General features: G+C 46.7%; 1 protein-coding gene across 1 annotated transcript in view; it reads left to right on the top strand.

Moving 5' to 3' along the window:
• SORL1 (sortilin related receptor 1) overlaps positions 1-13,327 on the top strand; it is a 154,159-nt gene that overhangs the window by 67,193 nt on the left and 73,639 nt on the right. Inside the window, exons 14-17 of the mRNA XM_008690173.2 lie at positions 5,990-6,168; positions 7,735-7,921; positions 11,710-11,838; positions 12,340-12,425. Of these exons, the coding sequence (XP_008688395.2) occupies positions 5,990-6,168; positions 7,735-7,921; positions 11,710-11,838; positions 12,340-12,425 (581 nt within the window). The remainder of the gene's footprint in view (positions 1-5,989; positions 6,169-7,734; positions 7,922-11,709; positions 11,839-12,339; positions 12,426-13,327) is intronic.

The raw sequence follows: 13,327 nt of genomic DNA, 5'->3' as shown, positions 1-13,327 counted from the left end.
TCAGAGAAAGGGGCTGCTGTGTTCTTGAACTCTGACGAGGAAAAAAAAAAAAAAAGACCCCAATACAAGTTCGTGGGCTTGATCATGAAAGATAAGATCAATTTCCTTTTCCGTCTTGCTGGTTTACCTGCCAGCAAAATGCTGTCCTTGGTAGCTGCTAACAATATTTTGGCCTTGTCCAACAGCCTCTTTCCCTGCAGGAGAGTTCTGATTTCATAGGGCTTTCTCCTAGGAGTCCCTAACAGATTGTGCAAAGATTACACCCAGCAACTGTTTTTTCAGGACCTGAGTTCTGGAAGCAACCCCCTAGTTCGAGAATGTGGGAGGTGGCAGTTAACCTGCACGCTTGGTCGCAGTACCTAATGCCAGTGGTAGCACTTAGCAGTAGTAGAGACCCGCCCCCACCTGCTACATTTCCACCGTCACTTGGTTTCTTTGGCCTTTGGGTTACGGTGGAGTAGGTGTTACCACCTTTTAAACTGTTAAGAGACTGAGTGACGGGGTTGAAAAAATACAGTGCAGTTTATTTCATCTCCCTTAGCAAATGTTAATTAACGCCCTTTCTGTGTGCCAAGAAAGGTGCCAGGTGCCGGGGCAGAAAAGTGAGTAAATGGGCTTGTTCCTGGCACATGGCAGTCTAGTAGGATATGCTTGCAAAATCAGGTCATGAAAACAGAGTAGAGTATAAGGTAGAGGGAGCCCAGGGGGCTGTGGAAGCACAGAATGGGGGCCAGGAGAAGCAAGGAGGGGAAAGAGGAAGCTTCCACAAGGTTGGAGTGTCACTTCGGCGTTAGAAAGACCTTGGGCAAAGAAGGTCCAGCATGAATCAACATGGAAGGTATAAGGCTTTAGTACTGATAGAATGCAGATTGCGGGGAGGGGGTGCTGAGACATCGGGGTTAGGTAGGTGTAGGTAGGGGCTGGGAGCTGGAGGACCATGCATGCTGCACTGGAGAGATCAGACTTGGCTTTTGAAGTGGTAGTGTCCCTTTAGGGTTTTCAGTAGGGGGATGATGTGGCTAGACATGGCATCACAGAAAGGGGGCCCTGGCAAGCTGAGGAGGATAAATGTAAAAGAAGCAAGACTGGAAGTGAGAACGGAAGCTAGGGGCTGGGGGGTGTAGGACTAAGCATTTTGGGAGCAGAGTCTACAGGACTGCTCTTGACTATCCTGGGGTGATGGGGTGTGCTGATCAGACCCCCCCTCGAGGAGCAGGGGAAGGGAGCGGGCCCTGAAGGGCCATTGGATGCATGTGGATTTGGACAAGTTGGACTGGATTGCTCTGGGCTGTGCTCAGGAGAGGTCCAGCAGGAATCTATGCATGTTCCATCTGCTCTGGCCTTCTGCCAGCCCCTGCACGCATTTTCTCTTGACGTCCGTGATGGAAGATCCTCCAGTCTTTGCTTGGACAGTTTGAGTGATGGGGAGTGGCCAGATCAGAAGCGGCTTTCCTTTCACTTTGGGACGGTTTGTTGATCATTTCTTCATTCTCTCACTCTGTTTATCCATTTATTCCTTTATGAATGAAAGTCCTCAAGTCAGAGAGAGCCCAAATTCTCCTCTCTCCGATTTCTAGTTAGTGGGCTTCGTTCTGCTCCCAGGACAGACGGACAGACGGACGGACGGACACACACACACACACACACACACACACACACACACACACACACAGGCTGTTTCCTCCTTCACCTGAACACCTTGCAGGTGTCTGAGCGCCCCCCATCCCTCCTACGTGTCTCCCATTCATGGCAAATGGCTCCACTTCCTTGCCTCCGAAGCCGTGGGATCCCGACTCTCCACCATCTGGGTGTCCTTTAGGCCCATCCCGCCATGTCAGTGCTTTAACATGTGGGGCCCAGGCCTGACCCCAGCAGCTGACCCCAGCGTACAGGGATTAACATCGACATGGCTCGGCTCTTCTCAGTTCCTGCTAGTGAAACACCCAAGACTGGTTTTATACTTCTGACAGCCTCCCTGATGTTTTAGCTTCTACCAAATTATTTTTTAAAAATTGAGGTATCCATTTACACCCCATGAGATGCTCAGATTGTAAATACACCACTTCATCAGTTCTGGAGGGTGCGTGTCAAGATGCAGAGAATTACCATCACCCCGGAAAATACATACCCCTTTCCTGCCAATACCACCATGCCTGCCCCACCCCAGTTAGAGGCAACTGATGGTCTGATGACTTTTTTAGCACTGTAGGTTAGCTCTGCCTATTCCAGAATTTCCTGTGTTTGTATTTGGCTTCTTGTACTCAGCATATTTTTGAGATTCTATCTCTGCTGTGACTTATATCAGTAGCTTAAGTTCAGTTTAACTACAAAAGTTCAGTTTAACTACATAGAGATCCTTTTTTTCTTATGAATTTTATTAAAGACCAGATTTTCTCCATCCTGTATCTGAGCCGGTAGGTTTTTGAAACAACATGTGGAACTTTATTCTCATTTTTCCTTTTCCTTTTGATGTAATAAAAGTGTTTTGAACACTGTTTTGGCATTAATTGCATTATTGGTACAATTAGCCTTGTCTGGTTTGCAGATCTGATAGATTGACCTTCCATGTTGTTATTCATATCCTGGGCTAAGGCGTTGAGCTGTGCGGGAACCAGAGGTCTCATTTTGGGTTCAAGTCACACCATATGTCAGCAATCAGCACACTTGGGATTTGTTTCACCAGCAGTGAGTTTTATCTAGCTGTGTGGTCCACAAAGATCCTTATGAAAAAAGAATGTTTTGTATTATCACCCTCTTCTTCCAATCAAGGATTCCACGAGAAATGGAAAACAGGATTTGTTTGGTGTGACTTGTGTGTGAAACCATGTGAGTCCCAGCCCTGACTGACTGCCTTCTGTTCTAAGATCCATCAGATCAGCTGTTACCCTTCTTGAAACCATTTTTTCTTCTTCAGGGAAATAAAGCTAATTCTTCCTCCTCTGGGCTTCGAGAGATCTGGGTCTGTTCTCCATGATTCTTTCAGAGATTATTAGAAGGAAGTCTGCAATCATATTTTTAAGCTTCCCATTCCCTAGAATGTGGTCTCTTTTGTGCTTATTTTCTTTTAATGTCCCTGTTTTTTTTTTCCTGCCTTGTCCAGTTCAAAGATCATTCTTCTTGATAAAGCTACAACCAAAATAGAAATTAGTGGTTCTGCTCTTTTTTCCCCCCTATTGTTACTATTTATAACGTTGACCATCAGAAGGATGATCCTTTCTAGTTCTTCATAGAATTTTTTTGCCAGTTCTTTGTAGAATTTACCAGGCATCCAACCCACCATCCCACTGACCCATTAATCTACCACTTCTTTTTATAACTTGACTCACTTTGAATTTAAGTTTTTTGGCCACTGTTCCTACAGATCACTTGCTGTAAGAATTACAGCTAGAATTAACTAGCAGATTACTGCTGCTCTTGACTTTTTTGCCTTTGGTTATAAGACTCTTTTCTCATCATGAACATGCTACCTAAAAATCTGAGTTCATCAAGGACCTTTCTGGATGCCGGCCACACAGTAGGGTCTTCAGTTCAGTATCTGTCAACACTTCCCTTACGTAGTGCATCTGTGGTTGTATTTATGTTATGATACATTTATTCTATTAAATGACCTTCTCATCCCCTTGAGAGTTTTTGACCACGGGGTTTATATCTGTATTTTTATCTGGTTGTTTTGAATCCTCCATTCCTAAAGGTTGGGGCTCTGTATGGTCTTTCATGATTGTAGGAGCACAGAGATGACTTGGGTTTGTTTTCTAGCCAAGGTTCTTGTCATTTTCACGTCATCAAAACAGGTCCTTCTCTAGGGATCAGAACTTGGTCCAGAGTAGATGATCCCCCAAACTGTTGCAGTGGTAATGTGCCTTGCCCCTTCCCCGAAAATCTGAAAAAGCATCATTTTCTAAATGCACAGTTTATTCTCGAATACATGCCTGTGCTTGGCCATGCACCTGCTTCTTGGTCTCATTCAAGCATCCTCACAGAGTCCTCTGGGAACCTCTCAAATTGGATGCTTCATTTCCTAAGGTTATCTGGGGTTCGAGGAGCTCTTAAATAGAATTAACTAAGAAATGTGCAAATAGATGGACTTCCAGCATTATCACAGAGCAGATGGATAGCTCCCATCCTGTCTGGATGATGGACCAACGCTGCTGGTTCATTTTGCTTTAAAAGTGGTACCCAGCCCTTAGCTCATCACACTGGTATAAGGCAAGTGAACTAGTTCACTTAACCCCAGATCTGTTTCAAAATTAGCTTCAACCAAAAGTGTTTCAACCAGAGGAGAATTTGTCCTGTTTGGGAGATCTGTGGAGGAGTCATTTAGTCCTCCCTGCTTTTTGAACCCACAGCCTCTTGCAGAATTATCCACTTTAGTAATCTCAATTAGGGAGGAAGCGTTTGGATTGCATGATGTTGTGAAAGATTTATGTCAAGGATGAGGTGGCTGAGGGAATCAAACTAAAATCTCAAAAATATGGGAAAGGTGAAAGAAAGAAGTTTTGTGTGTCATTAGGACTTCAGACAGACCCTAGAGCTCCGTGGTACTAAAGGAAGCTTTCACTGAGTGTTTTCTCAGGCTGAGGATGTCGCCAGTGTACTGGGTGATGAAGCAAGTGTTAGGCAGATTTTCCCCTTCTCCCCCTCTTCCCCTTCAATGCAAAAGATAATTTAACATCAGCACAATTATTTCAGTGCTGATTTTTTCAAGAGCTTGCTTTCTTGTTCTGAGGTAGACCTCCTTGGAGAGTTTTCTCTGCACATATTTTTTCCTCCAACTTAAAAATCTGTCAGACCACAGGGAAAGGTGGAAGAATTGTATAAAGAACAGTCACATAAGTTCACTCTGAACCAGCAGCTGTTAGCATTCTGCCAGTTTGCTTCACTTCTGTCATTTGTTCCTCCTGTCTGCCTGTCTTTCCATCTGCGTGTCCTTCTTTGCTGAGTCATTGGAAAGAAAGTTGCAGCCATCATGCCCCTTCATAGCTAAATACCGAAAACATGTATCTCCAATAAATAAGGGTATTTTCCTATGCAATCAGAATGCCATTATCACACCTAAAAAAATTCATAGGTACTCAGTGTCCCTTATACCTTATATTTATATGCTGACAGTTGCCTCCCCCAACCCAGTGCAGGATTCAGACAAGATTTACACATTGCATGTGGTCGTTAACACCTCCTTAGTCTCTTTGTAACAAGCCTTCTGCCTTCTTTTGTTGGTTTGTTAAGTTTTTCATGGCCTCACTTTTGCTTTAGAAGAATCCAGACCAGTTGCCATGTAGAACGTCGCCCATGCTGGATTTGTCTGGTTGTACAGAATAGCACAGAGATGATGTGGTATTCATAGTGCTTTACCCAGGAGGCCTGTAATGTCAGATTGTCCCATTGTTCGTGGTGCTAAGTCTGGTGACGGCTGTGACTGGTCCACTGTAGGATTGCATTTCCCCATTTGTAGTGAATGATTCATCTGTGGGGTGGTAGTTTTCGACCATGTGAACACCCTGGTCCCCAGCATTCTTTAACCCAGTGGTTTTAGCATCCAGTGATCATGTTGCCTGGTTCGTTATCAGAGCGTGGGTGATGGGATGGTGATTTTTCTCATGCTGTCATCGTTTTCAACATATATCAGGTAGCATTGTAATATAAGAAAAACATGTCCCTACTTCCCTTCTCTGTCCCTTTTAGGATCATTCAGAGACCCTTGCCCTATTTTTATTTAGTGTACAATCTGTTACCACCATTTTTCTTTTTATGTTCAAATTTTCCCAAACTGACCAGCTAGAGCTCTATCGAGCTGGCTGCTGTGGCCTTTTGCACCGATCGCATTAGTCCCTGAGCAGTTCCTTGCTTTCCAGCACAACCTTGAATGTTCCCTGCTTCAGCCATTTCTCCAAGGAGTCCTGGCTCCCCTCCCTAGTGAATGTTATCTGGAAACCAAGCCTTTGCCCTAGAGACTTTAACCACAAGGATCCTCTTCCTCGTCTTTGGACAGATACAGCACCAACGAAGGGGAGACCTGGAAAACGTTCATCTTCTCCGAGAAGCCAGTGTTTGTGTACGGGCTCCTCACGGAACCTGGCGAGAAGAGCACCATCTTCACCATCTTTGGCTCCAACAAGGAGAATGTCCACAACTGGCTGATCCTCCAGGTCAATGCCACGGATGCCTTGGGTAAGCCGCTGCCTCCTTCGCCCTTTCCGTGGAAACATTTACAGGCCAGATCAGCTGAGGTCCTCTGTACCGCGCAGTCTGTAGCCGTGGAAGAAGGTGCGCACGCGCAGAGTCGGTAGCCCTGGAAGGAGGTGCGCACGTGTGCAGTGAGTGACTGGGATGTGCAGAGACAGTTACTCAGGCTGTTCTTGGGAGGACCTTGTGTTCGTGTGTGTCCTCAGTCCCTGCGCAGTCACCGGCACGCAGTAGGCTTAGGTATACGTGTGTTCAGTGTGTGAGTAAATGAAAACCATTCTTCTCAATCGGTGGTTCCGGTTTGACAGATTGAGTGAGTGAGTCCTGTGTGAATGGCTGTGTACCCGATGATGCATGGTCCTCCCAGCTGTCTAGGATCTCCTCTGCGTCCACCAGGGTAGGCACAGGATATGCAAGTAAACAGGGAGAGGCGTGACTCCGCATCTTCCTTCCTCCCCCACCCCCCCTGCAGCCCTGCTCTTTCCTCCTCCTGCCTGGACTCACATCCTTCCCCCTGACCGAAATGTCCCCTCTGCTACCCATGCAGTTTCTCCTGGTTGAAATCCTTTCCCTGTTTCAGGATCCAGTGTACTTGGCGGCTAATATTCCTACCAGAAGACCTCTCCCCTCTTCTCTGTGTCCAGAGCATAAGCGTACTCCTCACGCCCTGAGTTCTGTATTTGTGTCTGTCACCCTGTTTGTATCATTCCCCATCAACCAGATTATAAGGTCTTTGGAAATAAGAACCTGTCCCATGCAAGTGTATTTTCCACCCACCGAACAGCCTGAGAGCCTTACAGTCAGGGTTTAATAAGTACTTGCTGATCGAAATGGCAATGAGTTGATAGCTGTTCATCAGTTTCAGGCAGCATGTAATCCGATTGAAGAAACATCTGTAAAGCAGACGTACAGTACCAGTGTACACATAGGTACACTTTGGAATTCCTGTAGAAACCATTCTACTTAAATTCCAAGTGAATGTGGTAGAGGAGCGATCATCCAGGCTGTTTACCATTTCTCAGCCTCCTTCCATGAAGATTCGGTACCTTCCAAGTAGTGACAGTGAATTGTCTATTGCTCTCAAGCCATTGCTTCCAGGCGTGCCCACCCTGCCTCCTCCCCTCCCCTCCCTAGGAAGCAGGCAGGAAACCATACTCCTGAAGGACACTATCTGTCTATCCAGGATCCAGCCTCACCCTAACTCCCTGGGAGAAAAAGCCCCTCTGATACCTACTTCTGGAGCGAACTGCAGAGTCTGTTAAAATATTTCAGAAGTTTCGATGGTGCTAGAGTTGGCTTGCTTCTTCCCAGCTTTCTCAGACGAGCATCTGTTTCGGGAGGTACCATGTCCATTGGCACGGGTGCCTCCCGGCATCAGAGCAAGCTGATCAGAGGCTTGGGGTAGCTCCAGCTGTCCGTGTGCCTGCTGAGCCGAGCAGGACTGCCTGACGCGGGTGCTCGGGCGGGGGGGCTGGGGGGCTGGGGAGAACGGGAAAGCCTGCCCTCTAGGGTCTCCCTCAAATGCTTCCTGCTGCATTTCCTTTTCCCCAGGGGTTCCCTGCACAGAGAACGACTACAAGCTGTGGTCACCATCTGATGAGCGGGGCAACGAGTGTTTGCTAGGACACAAGACCGTTTTCAAACGGAGGACTCCCCACGCCACGTGCTTTAATGGAGAAGACTTTGACAGGCCAGTGGTCGTGTCCAACTGCTCCTGCACCCGAGAGGACTATGAATGGTTGGTTCTTCTTCGATGCCCGGGGGCTGGGTTGTGTCTTCCTCAGCCAGCAATGTGGCACATAAGACTAGGACACAGTCCCTTCTCCTGAGGAAAAGAAGGGAAATCATAGGCAGTCAGTATGTATTAAGCATTTTTTTATGTGCTAGGCACTTTCTACCTAGTTTATTCCTTTTTGTTCTTACAGCTATGAAATGAGGGAGAGGTCACACCTTAGGGAACCTGCAGTAGTTGATTTAGGAGGCGATTATCCTGGCATTTATTTCTACAAGGGCAGCTTCAAGATTCCATTGTAGGTCACTCCTTTTTCTTAAGAGCCCTATTCTACAGAAATAGGGGAGGTCAGTACATACATATTTGTATATTCCTCCGTCCTGAAGCAAAGTACCCAAGGCACGGCTGGGAAAGGGGGAAGCAGAAGAAGCCACAGATGCACAAATAACGTGGCCAGAGAGGGAAAGCTGCACGCACCTTGGAGAAGGAATGGGTGCTTTTATTGTGGTTATCGGCAGGAAGGAGGAGGCTGATGTGCTGCCGGCAAATCAGGAAGTTTCGGGGGCTGCACTGTTTGAGATGGACCTTAAGGAAGGACCTGGATCCGTGGACAGGAGCACTCAGAGGTGGCCGCCATGGGGAGGGGCGGAGGCGGGGAAGTCCTCGGCAGTTTGGCTTGGATGCCTTGGAGGTGTAAAGTGAGGTCAGCGAGTGGAGCTGAGGCCGTTCCGGGAGGGTGGAGACAAAAAGCGTACCGGCCTTATTCTGTAAGCGGGAGGGGGTCTTTGAAGGCTTTTGAGGAGAGTCCATGATCACAACGGAGCTTAGCTTTAGAAGAGGATTCTAGCCTGAAAGCACATAGGGTCTTGGAGCCCCGAGGCAGTCCTTTGAGTCTGTAATCCAGCACGAAATCACCCCAGGCGAGGCGAGGCCATCAGTCGAGCACGGGTATCAAACTAAGCGCATACCTCATTTCTCAGTAGTTGCAGAGGCACAAAAAATCTAAAGTTTGCTTTGGGAAGCCACACTTATCTTGACGAAAGCCAGAAGCCTCTGATATGTTCTAGTCCAGAGGTTGGACCAGGGCCACGGAGTAAATGCTTTACGCTTTGCAGGCCCTACGGTCTCTGTTGGCAGCCCTGCAACTGCTCGTGGTAGCACGGAAGCAGCCGTAGGTGGCCAATGGGGGCATGGCTGTGGCCCCATAGAGCTTTCTTTACAAGAACAGGTAACCAGGTGTGGCCCGCTCCTGCCCTAGACCAGTGCTTCTGAAACCTGCGTGTCCATGGGCATCACCTGGGATCTGGTGAAAATGCCAGCTCTGACTCTAGTTCTGGGGGTCTGTAGCTCTGCCAGGCTCCCGCTGATCCTGGTCCTGCTTATCTGTAAACCCATCCTTTGAACAGCAGGGTTTTAGACAGTACAAGACCCACGTTGCCTTTGAAAGCTCTGTGGTTCCAAGATAACAGCGTAGACCCTTGCATTGCAAAACCACAGAGCTGTTTGATGTTCCAGAGGTGTCAGTCCGGTGCCCCTTTGCTGCCTTCTGCTCTCCCTTCAAGATCCCCAAATTGCAATTCTAATCCGAGAGTTTTTGCTGGCCTGAGGTCCCCCTGACTGTAGAGGCCTCTGGAAAAAGTTATAGTGCTCTCTTTCTTCCCTCTCATATCCCCGTTAACTACTTCAAAACTAAACGAAGTAAAAAAGCATGCAAGAAAATCTAACAACTCTTTGGGTTTTTTTCTTAATGACCACTACTATGTTTTTTCTCTAAAATCTGCCCCTCTTCTACCAAAACAACAACAAACAAAAACCAGAGGCTGGCGTCCCTTCCTGGTAAACTGGCTTGGCTCCCACTGGTCTCCACGCTCGCCCCAGCAGACTCACGGAAAGCCATGAGGTGCTGAGTCTTTCTTATAGACCAGGAAGACCACCTGCCTTTGCCCCTCACGGAGTTGGGCTTTAGGCCATAGGAGATCATGAAGGTGATGACCCAAGGCCTGTTGGTGCAGCTGCTAGAAAGGAGCTGGCTGGACTGGGTGGCTCTTGGAAATGTTTGGTGGCCTTGGAGTGTGGCATGAGGAAGGAGATGGTCTGAAGGTCGACAGCAGGAGGGGAATTGAGAAGGAGGGAGCCTGTCGTCTTTGTGCATTAGTTCAGCTCCTGAGGGGCAACTACATTGGAAAGTCTGGTTGCTTCTGACAGGCCTTTCTGACCTCTCTGGGAAGCCCAGCCACTGGCCCATATATTTCCTGCTTTTGGAGGTAGTCTTTCAGAAGCCAGGCTTGACCCTCCCTTGTGTATGCACAGCCGTTAGGCCATGACCTGTACAGAGTGAAGAAACCTCCCTAAGAACGGCTGCTTTGCCGTTGGAGGCAAATAAGTAATTAGCTAAGGCTCCACCTCGCCCCCCAAAAGATTTTAAGCAGCCGTTTGGTGAAAATTACCTAATTTAATGAATGAGACCTGTTTGATACAGTACTAAAACTCTCCCTTCTGAAAAATTCCTACAAATTGCTAAATGTGGATTATGACATGATAAACAACACAAACCACTTAACCCTGTTCCTCTTAATACGTCTCGTGGAGAAGGTGTTAAATAAGTATTCAGTGGACTGAATAGAGTAAATGAAGCCTTTTGAGTAGAGCACAGAATTTAAGTTTTGGGCAGGGCTTCGGGAATGAGCTAGGGTCTCAGCTTAGGGTTGTTGAATGCAGCCCGGACGAGTCATGCAGTGAAGGGCGGAGTTGGGACTCGACCTGGCTTCCCTGCTGCCTACTCCGGGGCTCTGCCCTCGCAGATGGATGTGTTGGCAGAGATGTGTGGCCCCCGATTAGTGAAAGGTCTCAGGGACCAAAGCGCTGTATCCCGAAGTACAGGATGGATTTAGGTAGTACATGGACATGATCTTAAATAACATTGAATCTTTAATTTAAAAAAAAAAGACTATTCTTTTAAATTTCCTTTTTAATTCTTTTAATCACATCAAGGGGAAAGGATCACTGGGTGCTAGTAACTTTTTAACATTTCCTAATCCCTCTTTTTTTTTTTTTTAAGATTTTATTTATTTTAGAGAGAGTGAGCATGGGTGGGAAGGACAGAGAGAGAGAGAGAATCTCAAGCAGACTCTGTGCTGAGCACAGAGCCTGATGTGGGGCTCGATCCCAGGACCCTAAGATCATGACCTGAGCCAAAACGAAGAGTCGGATGCCTAACCGACTGCGCCACCCAGGCGCCCCCATTTCCTAATTCCTCTTAACAAAGACCAGGCAGACCTAGAGTCTTTATGTAGCGAACTGTGTCCAGCTAAAAAATTTAATGCTATTTTGTATTTTGGTATAATGATTTATATTGTTTTTGTCTTAATTTTGGCATATGATTGTGATTTTCCAATCATGGTTCAGATGTAAAGTTTCTTTTAAAAATGTGTTCGTATATGGGGCGCCTGGGTGGCTCAGTTGTTAAAGCGTCTGCCTTCGACTCAGGGCGTGATCCCGGTGTTCTGGGATCGAGCCCCGCATCAGGCTTTTCTGCTGGGAGCCTGCTTCTTCCTCTCCCACTCCCCTTGCTTGTGTTCCCTCTCTTGCTGGCTATTTCTCTCTGTCAAATAAATAAATAAGTAAATCTTAAAAAAAAAATGTGTTCATATAAAATGGTGAACATTCTTTAAAGGGACGTATTAAGTAACTTACAGTAAAGCAGTAGGCACTATGGGAGAAGTCACAAGGGTTGGTACTGACATGCCCCAAGTATGTAAACCAGTGGCCCTAATGAATCCCAATTGCCTTTTTAGTGACTTCGGCTTCAAGATGAGTGAAGATTTGGCCTTAGAGGTTTGTGTTCCGGATCCTGAGTTTTCTGGGAAGTCCTCCTCTCCTCCCGTGCCTTGTCCTGTGGGCTCTACTTACAGGAGAACAAGAGGGTACGTCTCCCAATGGTTGCCATGGCTGGGACACGAGGGGTCTGAACTGGGTGTGAAAGCAGAGAGGACCACCTGGGTTTGTTTCATACTCCAAGTGCGTGGATTCTAAGCTAGTAGGTCTCAGGGAGCTTGGGCAATATTTAGAAATTGGATGTTTACAAACTCTTCTACCCTCAGTGAGAAAAATGCAAATCTGTGAGCTTCTCTGCAGCTCTAGCTGTGTGTTAAGTCATAAACTTAAGCCAGGACACATCTTCCCTGGAGTTTGTTGGAGAGATATATGTAAACTCTTGCCCAGGACAGCTTCACAACTGTGTGGGCTGCCCCATGTAACTCTAAGCAGGACCAATTCAGAACGCTGATATGTCCTCCTGGTCCTATAGGGAAATGAATAGATGGATGGTATTGTCCATGGATAGAAAATATATTTCCAGTTATGGAGACTTAATGACTGTTCCTGGTTGTGTCTGACCTCTTGCTCTTGGGGTGGGGGGGTGACAGCTATCGGAAGATTTCTGGGGACACTTGTAGCGGAGGAGACGTTGAAACACGACTGGAAGGAGAACTGGTCCCGTGTCCCTTGGCAGGTAAGAGGTGGTTTCTTGCCTTTGAGTTCTTGAGATATTCACTATAGCGCCCTCACGATCTCACACAGGTCTAGGCTTCTGACTCTTCTAACTTTAGTGGAGGAAGGACATGGAAATTACAAAGATCGCAGAGCTCCCCTTTTCCCTAAGCTTGGTATCCAAACCAAATTTATTTATAGCCTTATGCTTTTATAGGAATGGAAAGTATTTTTTGAGGGAAACTCCTTTTGTTCATTGGACCGAGTTTATTCTGAACCTCTTGTATCCTAGGCATTTTGGGGGGGGGTCTTTGGTGTGTTCCTTGATCTGTTTGTCAGAGTTGAATGTAAAGAGACCTGTGGCTTTTGGGCAAGTAGCTAAGTGGTCTATCTTAATTTGTATAGTAGCAAGTATAATGAATACTTTAATGGAATTTCACACATTTTAATGTGCTTTTCCATGTGTTGTCATTTTAATCCTTATCACTACCCAGTGGAGCAGATCCTGTCATAAGCTCCATTTATAAAAAATAAATAAAGAAGCATGTTCAGCATGTTAAGGTCACACACCTGGTAAGTGACAGAGCTCAAAGCCAGACTCTTCCCCATGCTCTTCCTCGGATATCGCCCACGTGGCAAATGAGTGTCATTCCCATCATTTTAGGGGATCATGATGCATGCTCATTAGGAAAAACTTCTTTGGAGTGAGTGCAGACGCTGTAAAGTGAGAGTGTGGTCCAAACATGCTCTAAGTTGAGTGAGTGGGGATGGCACAGGTGGTGTATAGCATTTGCATCTAGTCTCGAAAAGATGATACCCTCGCAAATAGTTAATCTCTTAGCATCTTTCCTTTCCTGCTCTGTTTCTAGTACTTCTTCAAGTAGAGCTTCCTTATTCCCCATGAGCCCTTCCTCCTGCTCTTAC

The sequence above is a fragment of the Ursus maritimus genome, unplaced genomic scaffold, assembly GCF_017311325.1.
Source record: "Ursus maritimus isolate PB19 unplaced genomic scaffold, ASM1731132v1 scaffold_16, whole genome shotgun sequence".
Lineage (NCBI taxonomy): Eukaryota > Metazoa > Chordata > Mammalia > Carnivora > Ursidae > Ursus > Ursus maritimus.
The sequence above is the reverse complement of the archived record's forward strand: the minus strand, read 5'-3'. Positions and strand labels throughout refer to the sequence as shown.